This window comes from Phyllobates terribilis, unplaced genomic scaffold (genome assembly GCF_046119375.1).
Source record: "Phyllobates terribilis strain yellow unplaced genomic scaffold, ASM4611937v1 Scaffold_2__4_contigs__length_985480577, whole genome shotgun sequence".
Classification (NCBI taxonomy): domain Eukaryota; kingdom Metazoa; phylum Chordata; class Amphibia; order Anura; family Dendrobatidae; genus Phyllobates; species Phyllobates terribilis.
In genome coordinates this window covers 220,712,846-220,736,819 of record NW_027362762.1, presented here as the reverse complement: position 1 = coordinate 220,736,819, position 23,974 = coordinate 220,712,846, and the positions used below count along the sequence as shown (strand labels likewise).

At 42.9% G+C, this 23,974-nt stretch overlaps 1 protein-coding gene across 1 annotated transcript in view; it reads left to right on the top strand.

Moving 5' to 3' along the window:
• NAA16 (N-alpha-acetyltransferase 16, NatA auxiliary subunit) overlaps nucleotides 1-22,841 on the top strand; it is a 40,831-nt gene extending 17,990 nt beyond the window's left edge. The window contains exons 10-20 of the mRNA XM_073663916.1: nucleotides 561-633; nucleotides 1,532-1,701; nucleotides 5,107-5,259; nucleotides 5,693-5,821; nucleotides 6,111-6,324; nucleotides 14,223-14,416; nucleotides 16,418-16,526; nucleotides 19,103-19,201; nucleotides 19,308-19,451; nucleotides 19,696-19,793; nucleotides 21,648-22,841. Of these exons, the coding sequence (XP_073520017.1) occupies nucleotides 561-633; nucleotides 1,532-1,701; nucleotides 5,107-5,259; nucleotides 5,693-5,821; nucleotides 6,111-6,324; nucleotides 14,223-14,416; nucleotides 16,418-16,526; nucleotides 19,103-19,201; nucleotides 19,308-19,451; nucleotides 19,696-19,793; nucleotides 21,648-21,848 (1,584 nt within the window). The 3' untranslated portion in view covers nucleotides 21,849-22,841. The remainder of the gene's footprint in view (nucleotides 1-560; nucleotides 634-1,531; nucleotides 1,702-5,106; nucleotides 5,260-5,692; nucleotides 5,822-6,110; nucleotides 6,325-14,222; nucleotides 14,417-16,417; nucleotides 16,527-19,102; nucleotides 19,202-19,307; nucleotides 19,452-19,695; nucleotides 19,794-21,647) is intronic.
• The last annotated feature ends 1,133 nt before the right edge of the window (nucleotides 22,842-23,974 follow it).

Here is a 23,974-nt window from a genome sequence, read left to right as displayed (position 1 = left end):
GCCTTGCATATTTCAGCAAGATCATGCTAAACAACATACTGCATTTATCACAACATCATGGCTTCACAGAAGAAGAATTTGGGTAATGAACTGAACTTTTTCAATCCAGACCTTTCACCAATAGAAAACATTTGCCACATTATGAATACAAAATATCCAGCAGAGAAGACGCAGGACGGAGGAGCAGCAAGAATCTAACATGAGGGAAGAATGAGACAACATTCCCCACTTCCCAGACATTTACAGCCTGTTGTAAAAAGAAGAGGGGATGGTACACAATGGTAGACATGGCTCTGTCCCAACTTTTTTGAGATGCGTAGCTGCCATCAATTTCTAAGTGAGTTAATTTTTTCCAAAGAATTGTAAAAATGTCTAACTTTTACCTTCTGGTCTGTGTTCTCTCTTCTGTGGTGAATAAGATATGGCTGTAAGAGATTTCCAAATCATTGCGTTTTTGTTTTCTTTACATTTTACACAGTGTCCCAACTTTTTGGGAATTGTTGTACTATATAGTACCTACATTGATACATGTTATCTTGGGCGTGTGTTTTGTCTTCCAGGTGCTAATAATAGAGGAACTTGTTATTGGTTTTGAAAACTCATTGAAAACATGTGGCCTATTTAACTCTGACGGTAAGATTTCTCTGTCCCTTTGCTCCAGTTATTTAATTATAATCATGTACTGGATGATCGATGTAAAGTGAGAATTTTAGTATATAATAAATGCCCAGAAAGCAGCCTGTGCTGTAGTGACATTAATGACGTACAGTAAGTAATGACACTTTCAACGCTTCTTTTTCTTTGCCTTTTTGAGGAATTGAAGCTACTACACTAATACACGGTGTATATTTATCCCTTGCACGACCATTGAGCTTTGTAACCCGTGACAGCAGATTGGCTTTATCATACACATACAGATAAAAATGGACTCTAGTTTTATAAATTGTCATTAGTTCCAGCTAACTGAAATCTGTAAACCTGGTTTCCGGGTGTTGTGTTTTTTTTTTAAATGATTTTTAGAGCATTAAAATCAACTAATATTTTGTGTGGAAATCTATAATAAGGTTGGTGTTACTTACGAACTTTTCAGAAAAAGGAGCTTTTGTCATTACCTGTTTAATTTAACTCTATAAATGATGGTAGCCATTAACTTGAATTTAAAATCCACCTTGTTTTTGTTCTCTATAATCCCTGCTTTAGACTTTATTTATTTATTTTTTTTGAGGTTTTCTTGTTTTTAGGTTTTTTTTTTTTGTTTTTATTTTTTTAAATGAACAAACTGCGCCTTACTCGCCCCCCTTACTCCAGCACTGAGTTTTTGCTGCGGCTCCCAGTGTCTGTTATTGTTCGCAGCAGCAGTGCTGACCTAACATCAACAGCGTTGTTGGACCCAAGGAGGGTGAATAAAGCACAATTTGTTTTACGTTTTGTTTTTTTCAAAACAGACTGCAGATGGAATCCGGTGTTTTCTGAAAACCCCTTTAATAAAGAAAAAAAGTGCATAAAATCCCATTTGTTTTTACTCTTGCAGACAATGAGGAGCGGGAACCACCCACGACCCTTTTGTGGGTGCGTTATTTCTTAGCACAGCACTTTGATAAACTTGGCCAGTGGTCTGTGGCATTAGACTACATCAATGCTGCCATTGCCAGCACTCCGACATTAATAGAACTCTTCTATATGAAAGCTAAAATCTACAAGGTATCGTTATGAAGCATGTCATTAATGTAATTCTTCTCATTTGTAATCATTTATCAGCTTTAGCTTTATAACCCAAAATGCCATTTCTTGTGAGAAAAGCATCCAGCCGTTTTATAAATGCTGTTATAGTGTTTGCTATTACTGCCTCTTACCCTAGGGCAGTGCTGGCGAACCTATGGCACGCAGAGCCCTCCCGGTGGGCACGCGCTCCATCTCCACAGCACTAACGCACCTGGACCGGCTCGGCGGGTGAGGACTCTGAGCCCGCTGAGTGCCGACGCCAGCCCCTACTTCAGCTAGATGTGGGGTCCTTGACACACATCTAGCTGAAGGTGTATTGCAGCGCACAAAATGCCAGGCTCTTGCGCTGCAATACACGCTGCTGGCCAATCAGAGGTCACCAGCTGATGTCAGCGTACACGCGACTGGGCGCATGGCAGTGACGTCATGCGCCCCCGTTGCTAGGACGCTGAAGTCAGCTGCCGGCTACAGGAGAGGATGCGGCGCGGGAGATGAAGGAAGGTGAGTAGGAGTTTTTTTTCCTATATGCGATGAACAGCAGTGCCGGCATGGGGCGGAGGGGAAGAGGGAGGGAGGAGCATATACATGGATTGGGAGCAGAATATATACAAGGATTGGGGGAGGCAGGCATATGTACAAGGATTGGGGGAGGTAGACATATATGCAAGGATTGGGGGAGGTAGACGTATATGCATGGATTGGGGGCAGCATGCATACATGGATTGGGGTAGGGCAGCATACATACAAGGATTGGGGGGAGCATATACATGGATTGGGGCAGCATATATGCAAGGATTGGGGGAGGCAGGCATATATACATCGATTGGTGGCAGCATACATACATGGATTGGGGCAACATATATGCAGGGATTGGGGTAGCATATATACAAGGATTGGGGGCAACATACATACTTTGGGGGCTGCATACATACAAGGATTGGGGGAGGGCGGCATATATACAAGGATTGGGGCATATACCAAGATGGGGGTGAGCACATTCTTTATTTCTGTCGTCTCATATCCCTGCTCCTTTCTGTGGCTGCTCTATGCTGCCCTCGTCTGATCTCTTAACCCCTTCGCCTGCTCTCTGTATGAGTTTTTTCTAAACTAAAACCTCAGTATTCAGGTTAATTTGCCATGTTGGCACTTGGCGATTTTTAAATAAGTGGGTTTTGGGTTGCTGTTTGGGCACTCGGTCTGTAAAGGGTTCGCCATCACTGCCCTAGGGCATTCACCAGTCTGGCTACTCTAACTGTAGAGAATCCTTCCCTTCTTAGCTGCTGGAATTGCCTTTCCTCCACTTGTAAAAAAAAGTCTCCTGGTCCTTTGTAAGGAATAAATCATGTGCCAGTGCTTTGTATTTACCACACATATATTTATACATCTAAATGACTTTATTTTTTCTAAGCTAAACAGGCCCAACTTTTGCATCCTCCCATCATCGGAGCATCCTTCCATCCCTTGTAATTATCTAGTTGCTGCCTTTGAACTGACTGTGACTTCCCAAATAAAGTTCCACATTCTTATTGACCTCTATGGACTGTAAACTGTACAGACCTGGTCCTGCTCACACAAGAGAATTTACTACAAAGTATACAGTCCTAATAACACCAAAAACATGAGTGCATAAAGAAAAGCCAAAACAAGAAGAGAGTATATTGTGCCCGTAAATATTTTACTCAATAATATAAAATTGTTAGATATGGCCAGTATAATTAATTATAGCAAAGTGCTGCATAAATTACATGGATTTACATAGGAGCTAATCCAGTATATTAAGGTATTATCAAAGTAGCATACATTGCAAGACAGTAAGAGATATAGTAAAATAGGAATGTGCTGGCTATCTCATATAGAGTGCTACTACTATGTCTATTTTACTATATCTCTTACTTTATATTATTGAAAAAATATTTACTGGCACAATGTACTCCTTTTTTTTGTTTTTACTTTATTCCGTCATGTTTTTGATACTTTTGGAGTTTTAGTCCTGGTTACTCATATAGTTTATCTAAATTGAGAAGTTATATTGTGTTTAATGCACCGCGCCAGCATATTTTTTTTTATTGCAGCACTTGGAGTGGTGTCACTAGTCTTAAGTTCCCTGCGCCTAGTACTATCCTCACCAGCCGCCGTCGTCTTATGTTCTCATCGCTGCTCCGGTTGGTCTCCAGCAGATTGTGACCTGCTGGATCGCTCCAGTGTTTGCTGGGCAAGCTGGCAGTCACAACTTAATATGAGTCTATGAGAAGAACAATGAGGCTCTCATAGACTTGCATTGCGAGCTTGTGACCGTTACCTCTGACGTCCGGTCAGTCAGAAGTTGTGTGTGGTCCCAAGATGACACCAGGGGACCGGAGTGGCACCAGGAACAGCTGAAGACTGCAGTTTGTGAGTACAAGGGTCAGGAAACTTAGATTAGTAGCACCACTTTTCTTCCTGTCTCTTAGTGAGACAATTCACATCTTGAAATCCCTAAGTCCAGATGTAATAAATATGAATTATAAAACCCTTGTACATATATTGTCTTTGAAAACCTTTTTAAAATTACAGTGTTCCCAATCTGTTGTAGTTTTTGTGCCTAAAAAAAGCTACATTGAGACATGTGAAATTTAATTTGTCACATAGGAGTGGTTCTGGGAGCACTTCCAAGAATGGTGTTTTTAGCAAAATGGGAAACTAATGAAAAACCATAACTAAAGCGCCTTCACTGAACTGCAGTTTTCTCCACAATTTAGACTGCGCTCTTGTTCGTTACGCTGGGGCAGGTTTACATGTACAAAAGGTTTTGGCATAAACTGTATCCGAATTCTGGAGCATGGTAAATCTCCCCCAATGTTTCCAAATGTAAAGGAGAATGTTCTCATTCACTGACAACAAAGATCTTTTAAATGGTGAAAAATTAAAAATAAAGTATATAAGAAAATGTTATATCTTTTTGTCTATTCAGTAAATGCGCTTTCTTTACTTGAAACCAGTCTTACAATATTTATTTTACTCATTTATACAGCGCCATTAATTCCACATCGCTTTACAGACCTTATAAGTACTGTTTCCATTGGGGCTCACAATCTACATTCCCTATCAGTATGTCTTTGGAGTGTGGGAGGAAACCAAAGAACCAGGAGGAAACCCACGCAAACATGGGGAGAACATACAAACTCCTTGCAGATTTTGTCCTTGGTGGGATTTGAACCCAGGACCCCAGCGCTGCAAGGCTGCACTGCTAACCACTGAGCCACCGTGCTGCCCAATAGATTACAGTTCTGTCAGTGATCCATTGTCACTGATTTTAAAGTTATTCTAATTCTGAAATTCCTTTGTGACTTTATGTACCTTTGGAGAACACTTGGGAAATAATTACCATGATTTGTCTATCGCCAGCATATAGGAAACCTTAAAGAAGCTGCCAAGTGGATGGATGAAGCTCAGTCTCTGGATACTGCAGACCGATTTATTAACTCCAAATGTGCAAAGTACATGCTGCGGGCCGATATGATTCAGGAGGCAGAAGAGATGTGCTCCAAGTTTACAAGGGTACACACTGATCATACAGTAAAAAGTTATTTTTGCGAATATGGTTGAATAGAATATGTATCTCAGTCCTCTATCTTTTAAAAAAAAAACACCCTCATATGCATTAGATGAAAAAGTGGACATGCCAATTTTCTGCAGGAACGGCCAACCATCTCATGTGTATGGGGGCCTCTCGAATGTCCCTGAACAGATGAAGTCAGGAGATGCTAGGACTGCCAATTAGAATTCCACTGCCTGATCCTTGTTTTTAAGGCAGATAAGCTACTGCCAATGGCCCCTCTCGGAGCCACACTCTCTCCTTATATGAACGCTTGGCTGAGTCGAGCATGTGTATGGTAGAGACAGGAGAGATAGCTGTGTGCCTAACAAATGTTATCTCATGTGTATGGTGATCCATAAGTAGACAATCCCTTCTGTGACTTGCTTCTTTCAGGAAGGCACCCCGGCAATGGAGAATTTGAATGAGATGCAATGTATGTGGTTCCAGACTGAATGTGCCGCTGCTTACCAGCGACTAGGAAAGTTTGGGGAAGCATTAAAGAAATGCCATGAGATCGAAAGGGTAAGTTTATACATAAAACTATTTGAAAGGTTATAGAATCTCTAAAATAAACTATGGACTGGTATAATTGTAGAGTCATAATTGGCTATCTATCGTCTTCTGCTTCTAGTCTAGTAGAGGCTGAAAAGGAATGTCTGAGTTTTGGGATCAGATACTGAATTAATCAAATGTTACAAAATATTTTGTCATTATAGTCCCTTGTATAGAAAACACTGGTCATCCACAATTAGGAAGAATCTCTTTAATAAGCAATATTTCCTTGTTTTTACTAAATGTTCTTCTCTTTTAGCATTTTTTTGAAATCACGGATGACCAGTTTGACTTCCACACTTATTGTATGAGAAAAATGACATTGCGGGCCTATGTGGATCTGCTACGTTTGGAAGATGTATTGCGAAAGCATGCTTTTTATTTCAAAGCAGCGCAGACTGCCATAGGAATCTACCTAAAGCTGCACGAAAGTCCCCTAATGAATGAGAGCAAAGAGCAGGAAGTCAACTCGGGTATGTGCAGTGATTGGATTAGTGACCGAGAGGGTATATTTACTGGCAACCTGTGAAATGGCAAAACATATCCTCTTTAAAAAGAACCTTTCACCAGATTGAGCATGTTAAACTGGTCACATTGTGGAATAGCAGCTGCAGAGTTGAGTAAAACGTAGTCTTGTTTTTTTTTCATTTCTCCTGTTTGTTGCAGAGATATTAGCTTGTTAAGTTTATAGTATAAATTATATTATGGTTTAACTTGGCATTACCAGAGGTGTGTACTTCTTCTCCTGCATAAGGTTGACAAATCATAAGCAGGCAGCATCATGCAAGGGAGAAAAGAACACACCCTCCTCTTGGATCTCTTCAGCTACTGTGTAGAGATACAGCAGAGCTGAGTTATGTATCATTACAAATTTTTCCACATCTCATCTCACGGCAGTCAGTGTAGGAGGAGGGTGAGTGCTGACCACACTGAGTTGAGATCTGGAAGTGCTTGTAATGATGCATAGCTCCGCGCTGGTGTATCTCTACACAGTAGCCGCAGAGATCAGTGAGGAGAGGAGGCTGCTTTCTTTTTTTACCTGCATGACTCTGCCTGTTTATAACTGGTCAACCTCATGAAAGGAAAGAAGTACACTTCCTCAGAGACAAATCTTTGGTAACAACCAGTTAAACTATAATATAAATTTATAACCTAAACTTTACAAGCTAATATCTCTTCAATGCAGAGGAGAAATTAAAAAAAAGAAACAAAAGTTAGTTTTACTCAGCTCGGCAACCAGTATTTCATCATATGACCAGTTTAACATGCTCAAGCCAGTGACGGGTCCTCTTTAAATAAAGATATAATATAATTCCTCTTCCTTTTAGTATTCTCAAATTGTATTTGGCCATTTCATGTGTAGCAGATGCTTGCTGAACAGAGTGCCTATAAGGGCTGTTACCCAGCTTACGACTTACCCTGAATGGTAGATTATCTGTGGATAATAATAAGTTTAATGTATAAATTTGTATAAAACAACAGTACTGCGACAGAATACACTACAACAGATAAATCAACGCTGTAGTAAGAGAAGGTAAACTTTGTTTTAAAGTGAATCATCACTGTTCACACGCTATTTTCTTTATCGCTTCATTGGGGGACACAGGAAACCATGGGTGTATGCTGCTGTCACCAGGAGGCTGACACTAGGCAGAAGAAAAGGGCTACCTCCTCCCCAGCAGGCTACACCCACACTGGGAGTGAACTAACCAGTTTTTGCTTAGTGTCCAAGGAGGCAAGACATGGGTCTTCGTTCAGACCTGTCTCTATGGCTATGTGCCCACGATGCAGAAAGGAAGCAGAAAATTTCTGCATCCTTTCTGCATCTCCCTGGCAGAAAAAACGCATGCGGATTGTACATGCGATTTTCCTGTGTAATACATGCGGATTCACATGCGGATTGACAAGCGCTTTCCAGGCGATTTTAGCATCACCTGGAAAGTGCTTGACAACTAGGTCACACTATATAAATCCATGCAACCAGCATGGATTAATATAGTGTGAATGTTTAAAAATAAAAAAATAAAGCTATACTTACCCTCCGATGGCCCGGCGTGTGCTGCCGCGTTCGTTCCTGGCCGCCGGTATATCGCGAGACACTGCGCTGAAGGGCCTGCGGTCACATGACTGTGACGTCACCTCAGGTCCTTCAGTCTTGCACGCAAGCAGAGGGAAGGAGACCGGGGGCCGTCGGAAAGTGAATATAATCTTTATTTTTTATTTTATTCTTGTTTTTACAGCTTTTTATGGTACCTGGGTGTGGAGGAGAGTCTCATCTTCTCCACACTCGGGGACCATCCGCACATTAGAACGCGCCAATAACGCAAGTACAAATGCAGTCTTGTGGAATTGGCGCTTTCTAATGCAAGTCAATGGCGGCAAAAGCGCAGCGCTTCCGCAAAATTAATGGACATGCTGCGGATTTTTGAGCGCAGCATAAACTCTGCGGAAAAATCCGCAGCATGGGCATTGAAAGTGCGGAATTGCATAGGGGACCATGGCAGAAGGCTTACCATGCGTTTATCATGCGTTTACGCTGCGGAAATTTCCGCACCAAAAACGCATGAAATACGCATCGTGGGCACACAGCCTATCATTTTGTTGTGTTTTATTAATGTTTTTCCTTTCTTTTTCAGATACAGCTTGTGACTTCGGGCAACAGGGTGTAACAGTTCACCCTGATTTCCCAACTTTTGGGACAGAGAGAACAATGTGGTGTCGCCCACATCGTCCACTCTCTTATCTAACAGGCAGGACCCTTTTTTCCCCCTAACTCTTCTGAAGCGTTATGGGGTGACTCGTGGCGGATGGTCCTGCCTTTCCCCACCCCAGCCCCCTCCTCGGAGCGGGCCGGGAGGAAGACGGTAATCACTAGTCAGTGATCCTCCCCTCATCCAGGGTCGACACCTTCTTTTGCACCGCCGGTCCGGGAAGAAAGACGTTCCTATTCCAGCGACCCCCACCCCTCAACCGGGGGCTGCTGATGCCGTCCTCAGGACTGTGAAGAAGGAGTCGGGGCCTCTCCAGAGACAGGTACCCTCCTTTCTACAGTCCTTTCTTCAGGTGGTGGGAGCCCCACAGGACAGCTAGCTGGATACTGTTCCCGGTCGTTCTCCCTCATTTCCAGCCCTCTTTCAAAATTTAGGCACTGGCTTCGGCCTAGTTCCATTCCACACGCCCCCCAGCGCACCATTAGCCCCTCAGAGCCACGGACTCTTCCTAACTCCCTTTTTTTCTATCAAATCCCTGCTGTTTTTTCATTTCCTCAGCGCGGGCTCTCTGTGCGCCCTTTTCGACTCCGCCCCCTCCTCCCGCCGGCGCCATTACTCGCGCGGCCTCCATCTTGGCGCCTGCCGCAGCCGGGGTCACAGCTACAGATGCTGCCCGCGCCACAGCGCCAGCCGCGGCCTCCATCAGCGCCAACTGCGACCCCTGTCACAGCGCTAGCCCTGCCGCATCTCCTCGCCAGCTGCGGCCTCCTATCCAATGCTAGCTACGGCCTACATCATGGCGCTAGCCGCGTCCCCTTCAGTGACTGCCGCAGCCCCCTCGCCGCGCCAGCAGCGGCCGCCGTCACGGCGCCAGCAGCGGCCTCCGTTGCGGCGCCAGCAGCGGTCTCCGTCATGGCACAGAGTTTGTGGGACATTTCATGGGAAATCCCAAAACTGTACAGATTGTGGGGCAGACCATGCTAAGACTTATGGTATGAGGGTACCAATATCCATAGGTCAGCAGGAATCTCCGTGCATCGACCGCAACAACCCCAAGCACACAGTTCTCTCCGGAGCTCCCCGCCACCAGGATCGAAAGCGGTATTCCAATGGTTGCTGCCTTATTGCATCCGGTAACCGACCTCACCAACCTTTGGTAGAGGTCCCTTTGCGACCTCAAACAAACCATCCGCCTCAGCTGCTCTGATTATTTCCCAAGATGTATCAGATGCATGCTTTTACAGCAGATCGCGCAGAGTTCCAGGGAGCGGGTGCCCTCCAGCTTTACGTCTGGACTCCCCTTGTTCCTACATAATCTAGGACTACTCCCATGTCTCGCTTCTCTTTCCCAGAGATAGTTTTAGAGTTGGACCTCTCCACCCTGCTACCCGAGTCGAATTCCGATCTAGACTCCAACCGGCCCCTCCATGTCACAGGACATGATGAACAGCCCGGTATCAGCTGTCAAGCAGGCCTGAGTCAAGGACGACGAACCTCTTCCACAAAGACCAATCTCTTCTCGAGAGTGTCTCTCACCTCCAATCACGAAGAGATCTGATTGAGTGCCCCTGCGAATGAGGTATACTCAGGAAATGGTGTTCAGAGCAGTTATCGTTCTCGAATTCTTCTGCAACCTACAGTTTCTGGTCAATTAACATTCTGGTACCTGCAGGGTGCCTTGCCTGTAGCAGGTTACCTTGTTTATGGTACACACAGGAGTTGTGTTATGCCTCTCCCTACGGACAGGTCCACAATTCACCAAGGTTGTGCCCTCACACTGTTCCTACTAGCGATAGTAAGTCAGAACCGAGGTGTCTCCAGAGTTATTATTTTTATAACGGAGTAGTTGCCCATACCTTGACTGTTCGATACTTTGCCACTCTTGCAGTGTGTCAGATCACTCCATCCTCCATGTCCACAGGAAGAGCTTCCTTTATGGAACATACCTGGTGTTCCACCAGCTCCACGACCATACCTATGGCACGACTACCCAGGCAAACCACTGCCAACTCCTGCCCACTTCCTAATGGCATCAGATCTATGTGGTTGCCTATACCGCCAACAGTCCTTTCGGACTAAGGCAGGTCAGTAACAGAGTGTTACCTTGCCACTGATATTTAAGAACATACATGCAACAATCTCCATTATCTCCGTTTCAGAGGTTTCTTATGCATCAACTGTCGGGTACTCTCTGCAGTGGGTCAGACTCACTAACATCTATGGCCACAGCTATACAGCTGTCTCTCTTTTCAACGGCATAAATCCATGTAGTGCTCCAGGCACTTACTTATCTATATCTGGGCTCTCTGTCCATTATCCCTAGCGGTTCAGACCTACTAACCTCCCCCCCCTTTATTAGCAGCTACAGTGTTTTTATCCGTTTGCTGCTAACCCTGTAGTATTCGATCCACTATCCACAGCTTGTCAGTTTGTCGACACTCACCTTTTTGTTTCCTTAGAAGCAGACCTCTTCAAGTCTTCAACAAATTACAGACATGGTATTACAGACCAGATGCTGTTACAGGCTCTGTTCATACCAGGGAGCAGGTCTTAGTTCGTCACGAAAACAGATTCTTCTCGTCCTGCTCATCCTGACCGCCCCGGTTCGCCCAGGCTTCGTGGGACCTACCGGTCTGATGCCTATACACGAGTTGTTGTTGAGTTGTTGTTCCAGTTTTCTTTTTCCCTACAGTTGTCGTCAACGCCTTTCATCAGTTTTATAATCGGCTGTTTGCGGCTCTCCTCTAGGAAGACTATTCCGCATACAGGTACTTGCCTTTTCTTCTGTCACATGTCAAGGACCAAAACAGACCTAGGGTCTCTAGACGCCTTGAGACTAAGCACCTGATTACCTCCTACCGGTTAGGTACCTCAGTAATGTTGTGTCTCTTGCCTAATTTTCTCTTTCGACAAGAGAACTTCCGACTTTCAGGACATGGAAGCCTTTCCTCAAGCCGGCACTATCCGGCTTAACATGTGTCCAGTCAGAAGTTTCCACTTCCAGGGACAGTTGTTGGCAGCACCCAACATTTGCAGGAAGAACGGTTGGTAACGGAGCTCATCTCGGAAGACTCCTCTTTGGATTCAGGATTTCGCATGCAGGTACTCTTCTTTTCTTCCTTCCTTTCGGGATTGAAACTTGTCTAGAATCAAGATGGACTATCGGTCTCCAGACGCCTTTTGATGAAACACCTGATTCCACAACCTGAACCAGTCTGCCGTCTACCTGACTAGGACCTCATTAATGCCATGTCTCTTACCGTACCTTCTGTTTCGACGAAGAGAACTTCCGCCTATCAGGATATGATGGCCCTTATTCAAGCTGGTCCTGTCCAGCGTAACACGAACCAGTGGGTCGTTTCCAGAGACAGGTAAGGTTCTCCACAGAGCATTCCCTTCAGATGGGCGGTCGTTACTTCTGCATGACATGTCATCATGATTAATCCTACCGTGGGTGGAATCCTCCCTCCGTTGGCGCCATAGTCTTTACTCTCACGGTAAGAGTTCTCAATCCTTGCCTTGGAGGGTTGGACTCTGGTGACCATCTTCCTGTCCTCTTTTTTTTCGCCTTCTTCTCTCATCTCCACATAAGCGTGTTGAGTAAATTTGGGGGACAGTGTAACACATGGAACAGGCGGGCCCTTCCCCAGATCGGTCCTTAATTCTTCCCCTCCGAGCGAAGTTTTCCCTGTATAGGAGGGGCTATCCTCCCGTCTAGCCTGAGCCCTGAGCCTGTCGGAAGTGGGAAGTGTTCTGGGACACTTGTTCCCTGGCCGGGGAGCTAACTTCTAGTGCCCCCCATTTCATGGTCGCAGGAAGTCCAGGACCTTCTCCTTTTTCCGACTCGCTTAGGTTTAGAGCCCGTCTTATCTGTTCTAGCCGTGACTTACATACAGGGTGGAGCGCTAAATTAGACACTCTGGTGCTTCGGTCTGAACTCATTGTTCTATTTTTTCCTCCACAGTTTCTCCTCTGAACGGGGGACACTTCCAGTTTATCCAGAATGTTCCTATCGCTCCATGGACTGTTCGTCCTTCCTGGTCTTCGGTCCACACCTTCTCCTTGTACTACACGGTATCGCCACTCGGCCTCAGCAACACCAATCTGTATTGGAAGGTCCCTCATGCAGTAGTGGACCGAACTTACCTTTTGAGTACTTGTTTCTTCCCGCCCTAGGGACTGCTTTAGGACGTCCCATGGTTTCCTGTGTCCCTCAATGAAGCGATAGAGAAAAGGGGATTTTTGGTACTCACTGTAAAATCCTTTTTCTTGGAGCCTTGATTGAGGGACACAGCACCCACCCTTATTTGTGCCATTTTTGGTTCATCTTAGGGTAATCTTTTATACCTCCTTTCCTACTGCTTTCTCACAAGCTGGTTAGTTCACTCCCAGTGTGGGTGTAGCCTGCTGGGGAGGAGGTAGCCCTTTTTTTCTGCCTAGTGTCAGCCTACTAGTGACAGCAGCATACACCCATGGTTTCCTGTGTCCTCCAATGAAGGCTCCGAGAAAAGGATTTTACGGTGAGTAACCAAAAATCCTCTTATTTTAGGTCCAAAATTCTGTTCTTATATTGGTATCGGCTCCATTTTTCTGAAGCAGAGCTTCTAATCCTCTGTATAGAAACAGATTGAGAACATAATAGGCTGGCCGCTTGCTTTCACCACTAGAGGGTGCAGTCTTGATATTGAGCTAAGAATCTGTATTCACTGTAAGGCTATGTTCACACGTTGCGTTTTTGCTGCTTTTTTTCTGCAGGCAAAATCTGCTCTCTTGGCAGTAAAGAAGCTGCTTAAAAAACAGGTTTTGCTGTGTTTTTCATGCTGATACAGTTTAATGCCTGTTGTTCCTGAATTATCTGCAGCGAAAATGCAGCAAAACCTGATACCTGCGATTTTGCTTCATTTGTGCTGCTTTTTTGCACTTACCCATTGCTTTCTATGAGTGAAAAAAATGCTGAGGTTATATGCCCATAATCCGTAATAGCAGCAATTTGGACGCAGCTCACCTGAACTGCGTCCAAAACGCTGCGTTGTACAGTAGAAGCACAGTGGATGGGATTTATAGAAATCCCATACCCACTGTGCTTCTATTTGACGTTGCGTAAACTTACCCTCGGCACAGCTTTACGAGCCTCAGCATGTCAGTTTCTGTTGCGGAGACAACAGAAATTGGTAACTCCGCATTTGTTCAATGTGTGATCGGACACATCGCTTTGAATGCAGCGAAAATATACTGCTTCCAAAGCGCTGCTATAACCTGATCGTCGGCACATAGTCTGAAAGAAGCGACATGCTCCAATTTTCAAAAACGCAGCAGTTTTCCAATTCAGTCAGGAAAAAAATACAATGCATGTGCATTAGATTTCTGAAATCTCATAGCGTTTGCTGGTACTGTAAAACGCAGCTTATAATTTGCCACAAAAAAGTAGCAAGAACGCAAGGTGGGAACATAGCCTAAGCCCCCCGGTTCTCTGCTATGCAGGGGATTTGTAGCAGTGTATCAGAAGAATGGAGCACCGATTGCTATAAAGATATATGTTAAGAAATGAATCAGTGCAGACTTATTTAGACTGTCAACAGCTGTGTCTGTGTGTGGCTATGTTGAAATGGGTTCTTGGGGTCATCAGCAATAATAAGCACATCAATTGATTTTGTATTTAGAACACCTATCTGCAAAAGAGCTTAAGAAAGTGCTAAGTAAGCAAAGGAGAGCTCAGAAGAAAGCCAAACTGGAAGAAGAGAGGAAACACGCTGAGAGAGAACGCCAGCAAAAGAATCAGAAGAAGAAGAGGGATGAAGAGGAAGAAGATACCAGCGGGCCTAAAGAAGAGCTAGTCCCTGAGAAACTGGAAAGGGTAGGCTGGCCTCTGATCCTACAGTTCTATGATCCTATCCTGTACATTTACATCTTTTCTGGCTTCTTGGGGAGGTATACAGTATAAATCCAGTATTACTTATGTTTATGACACTTTTGCTACCTGCATTTGGATTTTCTTATCTGAAGGCTTAGGGTGTTTTTGCAATGCGTTCTGTGACCCTGTCGGGGCATACTTGCCAAATTCCCCACAAAATGGGGTCTGGACTTATGCTCTGTCGGGGGCCATAGACTGCAATGGTGATGGCAGAGCGAATGTGAGCTCTGCCGTGCACTTTTTTTCGGGAGTGTACAACCACAGGAGGCGGTCACTCAAACGTAGGCTGCTGTGTCTGAGTGTCCGCCTCCTGTGGGCGTACACTCAGAAAAAAGTGCACGGCAGAGCTCACATTCGCTCTGCCATCACCATTGCAGTCTATGGCCCCCGACAGAGCATAAGTCCAGACCCCATTTTGTGTGGAATTTGGCACGTATACCCCGACGGGGACACAGAACGCAATGTGAAAGCACCCTTACACTGTAATTTTAGGTTACATCTGAGGTCAAGTGCATCCAATATCCCTACAAAATCATTACATATTTGTCACGGGTGTGTCGCCACGAAGATCGTCGCGATTACACAGCCTGACTTCTCGCAGCTGAGTTTTTGGTGCTTGGTGTTTTTCGGCAGGGAGGGAGTTAATTCTCTCTCTCTGTGCTAGATGAGGCCCAGCCTCGCCCAGCTGCAGTTAATTCTGCAGTATTGGGACTCCTTCTAATACCTGCCGTTCTGATAGGGTAGTTGTCGGTGAAAGCTTTTCATGCAGACTATCAGAGTGATACGTGGTATTGTGGAGTTAGGAGCGAAGTGTACTCGGTGTGGTTTTTTCCCTTCCTCGCTTTATTCTTTATCCTCTTACCCGTTGGTGTTCCCTCCGTTGTAGTGGTGTAAGTTTTTTGTATGCAAGGTGGTTTTTGGTTTGCCCCTTGTACTGTCTCGTTCGTCTTGTACTGTGTTTGGCATATACGGTCCTGTCCCCAATTGTTGTGATCGGGGTCCTTCTCAGGACTAGATTACTGAGGTTCAGGGATTCTCAGGAGGTAGGTTTACGCTGGCGGCCTGGACCTCTGTACCATCAACAGTACCTCCAGGTAGAGGGATTAGGCAGGGCCTCAGTGTAGGGTCAGCATAGGCTCCTGACCTCCTGAACGCCGAGACTGCGTGACAATATTGATCTGGTCTTAATAATTCTGAATACAAAGTATACTTGGATGTCTGGACCATGTAGAGAGTATAACATGCTCAATCCTTTCTCTTCTAACTTATTGAGTGAAATGGAAATGGTCTGCACGTGATTGCAACCATGCAACTGAGTGGTCCGTGTATATTACACATTGTCCGGATTCAACCTGTTTAAAAGTGTGTTCCCGTCTCATGTATTAGCCACGGTATATGCCACACATGTATAGTAGATACAGGTCCCACCAATGGGCTCCTTTCTCAAGATATATGATGGGTCCGGTATAAACTATACATGTATGGCATAGCCTGTGGATATGCTATTATTGTACAAAGTGGGAATTTTTGATACTTTCTGCAGTTGTGATTATGAGCATCACACTTTCATTGACATTTAGCATTTGTTTTTACTGGAAAAGAGACACTTCGTTCATTGAGCTAATATTTAGGTGCAAGAAGCCACCCTGCCCAGTCGGAGCTTTCCTTTGTTGAGCAAGAAGCACCAAGTGATGTTATTGAGATGTTCCTGCTCACAAGAGACGAATAGATGGTCTCATAGCAAACATTTTTATATGATGATGAGTTTTGTAGTCTTGACATGCTTCTTACTTGCTGCAAGCCTCACTAATGAGTTAAATGTCATAATGAATAGTCACAATGCATTCATGATCACAAGAATGTGCTTGGATACGTTAAGAAGAGATCACAATGATACAATGTATCAAATGTAAATTTCACACTTATTTTTGTCTTTCAAAACAGGCGGAAAACCCACTAGAAGAAGCGATCAAATTCCTCACACCATTGAAAACTCTTGCATCTAACAATATCCAAACACATTTATTGGCATTTGAGATCTATTTTAGAAAAGGTAAAGAAATAACCAGCAGAGTCTTATATAGTTACACAATTTAATCATGGTTGATGAAGTGATTCAGGCTGTTGTAGTGTTCTCTTTTTTTCTAGAATTGGGCTCTACTCACATTAGCATTCTGTAAAATGATAAAAAGCGCAATAGGGTCTCATCTGGGTATTAAGGTTGTCGATTTGTTTGAAAGCTGCTCACTTGTGGTTGTCCTGAAGAAGGAGTCGAATTTGACTCTGAAACGCGTTGACAAATAAGACACTTTTTATTTATTTGTTCTATGATTCGTTTCTGAATCAGCAGCGCACTTGAAGTCCACTTACTCTGACTTTCTATCACATTACCATTTTGGTTTCCTTGTACAACCCCTGGCAAAAATTATGGAATCACCCGTCTCGGAGGATGTTCATTCAGTTGTTTTATGTTGTTGAAAAAAAGCAGATCACAGACATGGCACAAAACTAAAGTCATTTCAAATGGCAACTTTAGGGCTTTAAGAAACATTAAAAGAAATTAAGATTAAAAATGTGGTACTCAGTAAGGGTAATTTTTTTTCAGACCAAGCAGAGGGAAAAAATTATGGAATCACTCAATTCTGAGGAAAAAATTATGGAATCACCCTGTAAATGTTCATTTCCAAAACTAACACCTGCATCAAATGAGATCTGCTTGTTAGTCTGCATCTAAAAAGGAGTGATCACACCTTGGAGAGCTGTTGCACCAAGCGGACTGACATGAATCATGGCTCCAACACGAGAGATGTCAATTGAAACAAAGGAGAGGATTATCAAACTCTTAAAAGAAGGTAAATCATCACGCAATGTTACAAAGGATGTTGGTTGTTCACAGTCAGCTGTGTCTAAAATCTGGACCAAATACAAACAACATGGGAAGGTTATTAAAGGCAAACATACTGGTAGACCAAGGAAGACATTAAAGAGTCAAGACCGGAAACTTAAAGCAATATGTCTCTAAAACAGGAAATGCACAACAAAACTAATGAGGAATGACTGGGAGGAAACTGGAGTCAATGTCTGTGACCGAACTGTAAGAAACTGCCTAAAGGAAATGGGATTTACATACAGAAAAGCTAAACATAAGCCATCATTAACACCTAAACAGAAAAAAACAAGGTTACAATGGGCTAAGGAAAACCAATCGTGGACTGTGGATGACTGGATGAAAGTCATATTCAGTGATGAATCGCGAATCTGCATTGGGCAAGGTGATGATGCTGGAACTTTTGTTTGGTGCCGTTCTAATGAGATTTATAAAGATGACTGCATGAAGAGAACATGAAAATTTCCACATTGATGATATGGGGCTGCATGTCAGGTAAAGGCACTGGGAGATGGCTGTCATTACATCTTCAATAAATTCCCAAGTTTACATTGATATTTTGGACAGTTTTCTTATTCCATCAATTGAAAGGATGTTTGGGGATGATGACATCATTTTTCAAGATGATAATGCATCCCGCCATAGAGCAAAAACTGTGAAAACATTCCTTGAAAGAAGACACATAAGGTCAATGTCCTGGGCTGCAAATAGTCCGGATCTCAATCCAATTGAAATCTTTGGTGGAAGTTGAAGAAAATGGTCCATGACAAAGCTCCAACCTGCAAAGCTGATCTGGCACTAGCAATCAGAGAAAGTTGGAGCCAGATTGATGAAGAGTACTGTTTGTCACTCATTAATTCCATGCCTCAGAGACTGCAAGCTGTTATTAAAGCCAGAGGTGGTGCAACAAAATACTAGTGATGAATTGGAGTGTTCTTTTGTGTTTATTTTTCATGATTCCATATTTTTTTCCTCTGAATTGAGTGATTCCATAATTTTTTCCCTCTGCTTTGTCTGAAAAAAATTACCCTTACTGAGTACCACATTTTTTATCTTGATTTCTTTTAGTCTTTCTTAAAGCCCTAAAGTTGCCATTTGAAATGACTAGTTTTGTGCCATGTCTGTGATCTGCTTTCTTTCAACAACATTAAACAACTGAATAAACATCCTCCGAGCCCAGTGATTCCATAATTTTTGCCAGGGGTTGTAGAATAAAAGCCATGTTCTGTTAATGGATCTGTTTAACACATCTAAGCACACAGTGATAGCCCCTGTTTTCTTTGATGGTCTTTCCAGTTTCCAATATTTCTGACAGATTCATTTTTGCTTTCAACATTAGTAGATATAGATGTATCAAGCGCCAAACTAATGTCCGATTCACGCTAACATACAATTGTATAGTGTTTGTCAAGTTTGGCAAATCACATAATCTATTAACTTTGTATTGTAGCGGCCAACTAATGGTCATTTGCCACTTGTTACATCTGTAGCTTGATGAAACACTTGTGAAGCCCAGATGTGAACAGAGCCCTAATCTTATAATCTTATAAGGACTGCAAGTTGATAACATTTTATTGGTTTAAGTTTAAAACTGTGAGACAAATCTGTCCCTTTGTCCTCAAAGGGTTATCCTATGTGTGCTTTTGTGTATTTATATTGTAATAATAAGTTTGTTTTTATTATTATTATTATTATTATTTCTATTGCTTTTAATGTAACATTTGTCATTTCTTTGACCATAGGAAAATTCCTCTTGATGTTGCAGTCTGTCAAAAGAGCTTTTTCTATTGATGGCAATAACCCATGGTTGCACGAGTCTTTAATTCGCTTCTCAAAATCAGGTAATCCTGTAAATCCGGGCCTCCGCTATATTTATTCTTAGTTTCTGGAATTCTCTTCCTTAGGCCCTACTGCTTTCACAATACTGATTATTTTTCATGTCTCCAGTTTCAGATCACAGTAATCTGCCTGACATAGTGATTAAAGTACTATTACATGAAATGAAGATCGTCTTTACCAACAAGAATCTGGAAAGCTTCAATGAAGAGTTTCTCAAAAACAATCCTACCTCCATTCAGCATTTGCTTTCAGGTACAATGTAGAATTGATGAATTCACCCTCTGTTATCAAAAAGAAATGAAATAGATTTGATCTCCAGCTGTGATATCCACATATTCTTATTGGAGATCTGAATAGGAGGTAAAAATACACTTAAAAGGTCCTTGGTGAATACATGTATTGTTTCAGAAACAGACCTCCTCATCACACCGGGCAAAGAGGGCATGATTCTAGAAAAACGATCAAACTAGGAATGAGCTTTTATTTTTTCCTACAGGTGCAAAAATGATGTATCATTTGGACAAGTCAAGACAAGAAAAGGCGATTGCCATAGCTACGAGACTTGATGATACTCTGATTGACAGGAATGTACAGGTAAGCCATGTAGTACAGCCGCTTTTCTTATAGTCTTCACTGATTGACAGCTTTGCCTGCGCACTTTTACAAGCAAGGCTGTCAATCACTGGTTGGAGTCCAACATGACCAGTAATTTTAATTTAATGAATTACCAGTTATACTGAATATTTTCTTAAAGTGTGCTGTCTCACTACGTTTAGGCATCCATTCAGTGGCACTGTTAGGGCTTGCGTCCGGAATCCCCCCCCAAAACTGAATTCTGGCATATGTGCCAACGGGGCCATGGGCTAGAATGGTGCTGACAGAGTGAACGTGCGCTCTGCAATGCATCAACTTTGGATGCATATGCCTACTGGAGGCGGACTCCCAGACGCAGTCTAAAACATCTGAGTGTCTGCCTCCAGCAGGCATATACACCTGAAAATGATGGATAACAGAGCACACGTTTTCTCTGTCTGCACCATAATAGTCTATGGCCTTGTCGGTTCATACACCCAAATCCCATTTTGCAGGGGGTTCAGACATAAGCTCCGTCGGGGGCAACTGGACGACTGTGGAAATGCAGCCGCCATCTTGATGCTCCTGTTAAGCCCAGCTATACACGGAGCATCATAGGAGATCGTTATTTGTACTATGGGCTGGAGTATGAACAAACGATTGCAGGTTCAAATCAGCTAGGGGGGACTAAAGCATAAAGTGATTAAAGGAAAAAGAAAAAAAAAAAAAAAAAAAAAATCCCCAACCCTCCAAAAAAAAACAAACCTATATTTGGTATCGCAGTGTCCGTAGAAGTCCAATCCATAAAAATACAAAATTATTTAACCCCTAACGTAAATGTCACAAGGAAAAAAAATTGTAATACAGAGCAATTGAAATGTCTTGTATACCCCAAATTAGTACAGTTTTTACATGCAAAAAAAAAAACCTGTTCTGATACAGCTATTGTCGCCACATAATGTGAGCCGTTCTGAGACATTGTGCCTGTTCCAAATTAAATTGTAAAATTTGAATATGTGCACGGAAGAACCACGTCTGATACATTTGAGCATCAGGGCAGATCTGGGTTTTATTACACAATAGGTCACTTATATAGGTTATTAATAGTCATACATGGTAACAATATAATTGTCTCAGCTTATCTCTACATGTATGTATGCTAATGTCGGCACATATCTCATTGGCTAAAGGTAACTCTGTCTATACCCAGCTTTTGGATTTTAGGAATCTCTCACTTTCTAGTTTCTTTTTTCTTTAAGTCTTTAGACAAAGACATTCCAAAGACTCCTTATCTCACACACACATACTGACTCAAACTCCATTCTGGTAAGCAGAAGATACACGTACAAAAATCAAAATGGAGTCAGGATAGAGAAGTATCTCACACAGCTTTATCAATGGAAGAATGAAAAAAAGTTATGGGTTCTGGACAGCAGCGACACCAACCATATTTTTTTACAAAGTTCAATATTAGTATAATAGAATTGTTTGGTATCACCGTAATCATCCAGACCGGAAAATTCATATTGCTATGTATAAACAAAATTGCACATAGATGAAAGCTTTGTACTGTCTGTGATATTCATGGACGCTTAGACTGGTACAGGTGATTTGTGTGATTCGTGACTCGGTTCAAAAATAGATATGTCTCCATGTTGTCTTTGCTAAAAACCTCAAACATATAAACTGCCCCATAGACTATAATGGGCAGGTGTTCTATGAAAAATTATGCTAGAACACATATGAAAACCAGATGTGTGAATGCAGCCTTATAGAGTTTGTGCCTAGTGTTAAAGATAAAATGCCATTGATTGGGTCAGTGAGCAGTGAATGTGTAATTCAGGTGGTTTCATCTTGTGCTTCTCTCCCGCACAGAGCCTGACACGGGTTTTGGAAGCCCTCCTTGATGGAAGCTTTGGAAGCTGTAATACTAGGTATGAGGAGTACCGGGCGGCCTGCCATAGACTTTTCCCATTTACCCCAGCCTTTATGCTGTCTGCAAATGAAGAGGACTGTAACAGCGTGCAGATAAACCATACAGCTCTTAACCACGATGTGCTCTGCAACGAAATGTAGCACAATGGCAAGACTTCTTCAGGAAACACATCTTCAGGGTTCACATGCATCGGCATGCATGGCACATAAGAATGTGGTTCGCTTTTTGACCATGGCCTTTCATCCTTTCTCTCTGAGCCTCCCAAAGAAAGGCCAAAACATGACATCAGATCAATATCTCTCACATGTACAGCAGTACAGCTCTCAGCCTTTTCTGTGGATCATGGAAGGAGTCGTTCTTTTGCTTCTTCCTCCGCAATACGGACATTATGACAGGGCAGATTGCTTTCCTAGAATGTTGCATCTCTAGACTAATACTGACAATATTTGTGTCACATGTAGCACTTCTAGTTCAGAAAAAAATGTACTCTTAGCTTGAAGGTTTTTACATTTTGGGGGATTGATTTTAAACAGTTGTAATTTCTATGACTTCTCCTGTAAGTGAAGCATTATGTGTCATTGATCCAGACAGGCAGCACTGCTATACTGTGCTGCTTGATGGTATATCTGTTTGCCAACCATAGATGTTAACCACACATGTTTCATGTCAGATGACAAGGCAAAGAACCATGGAAGCAATATCAAACCGGAGTGGCTGTATTTTCCTGTACCTCTTGTGTGTTGTGAAGAGTTTCACGGATGCGTTTTCAATCGGTTGTGTCGGCCGTGGTCACGGAGTGCTGGCTGCTGCCTTCCTTCTTCAGAATTGCGTATTTTTGCTGTGTTAAGAATGGATTGAAAATGTAAAAGAGTTGAGCCATTGTATAAGACAGATGGTAAAATGTCAAGAATGTATCGCCCACCTGTCCGAGAATCATAAATTCTTATCAGCCATATTTGTCCAAGCTCCTCTCAGATAATCCGGCAAAGCTGAACCCCTCCATCATACGCCGATTTTATTGTAAATAGGTGAAGTTCTCTATGTGTTAATTTGTCTTACAGGATTGTTCAGTCTCCAAAAATTGTTTCTATGTGTTTTACATGCTAATTTATAAAACGTACTAATGTACTTTTGTTATGAGCCCCGTGTCCTTATTTGCAGTGCTAGTGTTGCAGAACCTCGCAGTACGTTCAGACAAAGAAGGGACCGTCAGCCTCCCTTCAGTTGGCACGTAGCTAGTAATGTGGAAGGATTTGGCTGTTTGACTTTAAGTGGTGAACTTAACTAATGCACTGTCATTGCTGATGCGGAGAAGGTGGATGGCTTAGCTATTGATCTGAGCCTGAAAATCACATCACTAGTCATGTGCCGACACAGAGGGCTGCTTTTCTATGCAAGAAGTACAGCAGAACCGGCGGTAAAATCAGGACACGTGAGATATTATTTTTATAAATTAGCATTTTAATCACATTTATGCAAGTTTTTATCCGGCTGGACAACCCATTAAGTATTATAAGAGCTCAGTTTTTCTGATACATGGCTCCAGGTACCCTGTATAGCCATGTAACCTGCCCGCACCACCTAGAAGAAGATTGGGGGCGTACAGCGACTTGCCTCTGGAGCTCAATAATAAACCAGCGTGCAGTAATCTGCTCTGCACCCTATAGTGGAGGCGGCTGGCATATTATCTGCAACTCTGCATCAGTGAAACAGCACAAACGTTACAAACCTGTAGTTAGAAATTATTCAGCACAACATTTTGGTCCTGAAAACAGCAGTGTTAAAAAGTGGACGTTTCCGTCCAGCTTGTCCTGGGACAGTGAATGTTCAATATAGCCTGGAGCCACACTCTTAAATTACAGAATATATGATCATTTATATGCACCATTACTTTGCATTCAACGCTGCTCCCTTGGAAAACAAAACCTTCCTTAGAGGCGCTGTCCGCTGAAGGCATCTCATTTTTTTTTTTTTTTTGTGAATGTTTTTTCATGGAGAAGGAAGGTGCTATTTTAAAGTATAGGATCTAAGGGGTAAAGTTTCTCCTTGTGGAGAGTGACAAGCCAGGCCTGGCATGTAACAATGAGGAGACTTATATGCCATGCATGCTCCTCTGGGAAATTAAATATGCAAATTGCCTCTTCAGAGAGGAAGAGGACTAGAACTCTACTGCCACCTATTGTAACGAGCAATCCAAAAAGTCAATAGCGATCCTTTATGGAGCCTTGTCACAAGACTTAGGATAAAAGCCCAACCAGAATCTCAA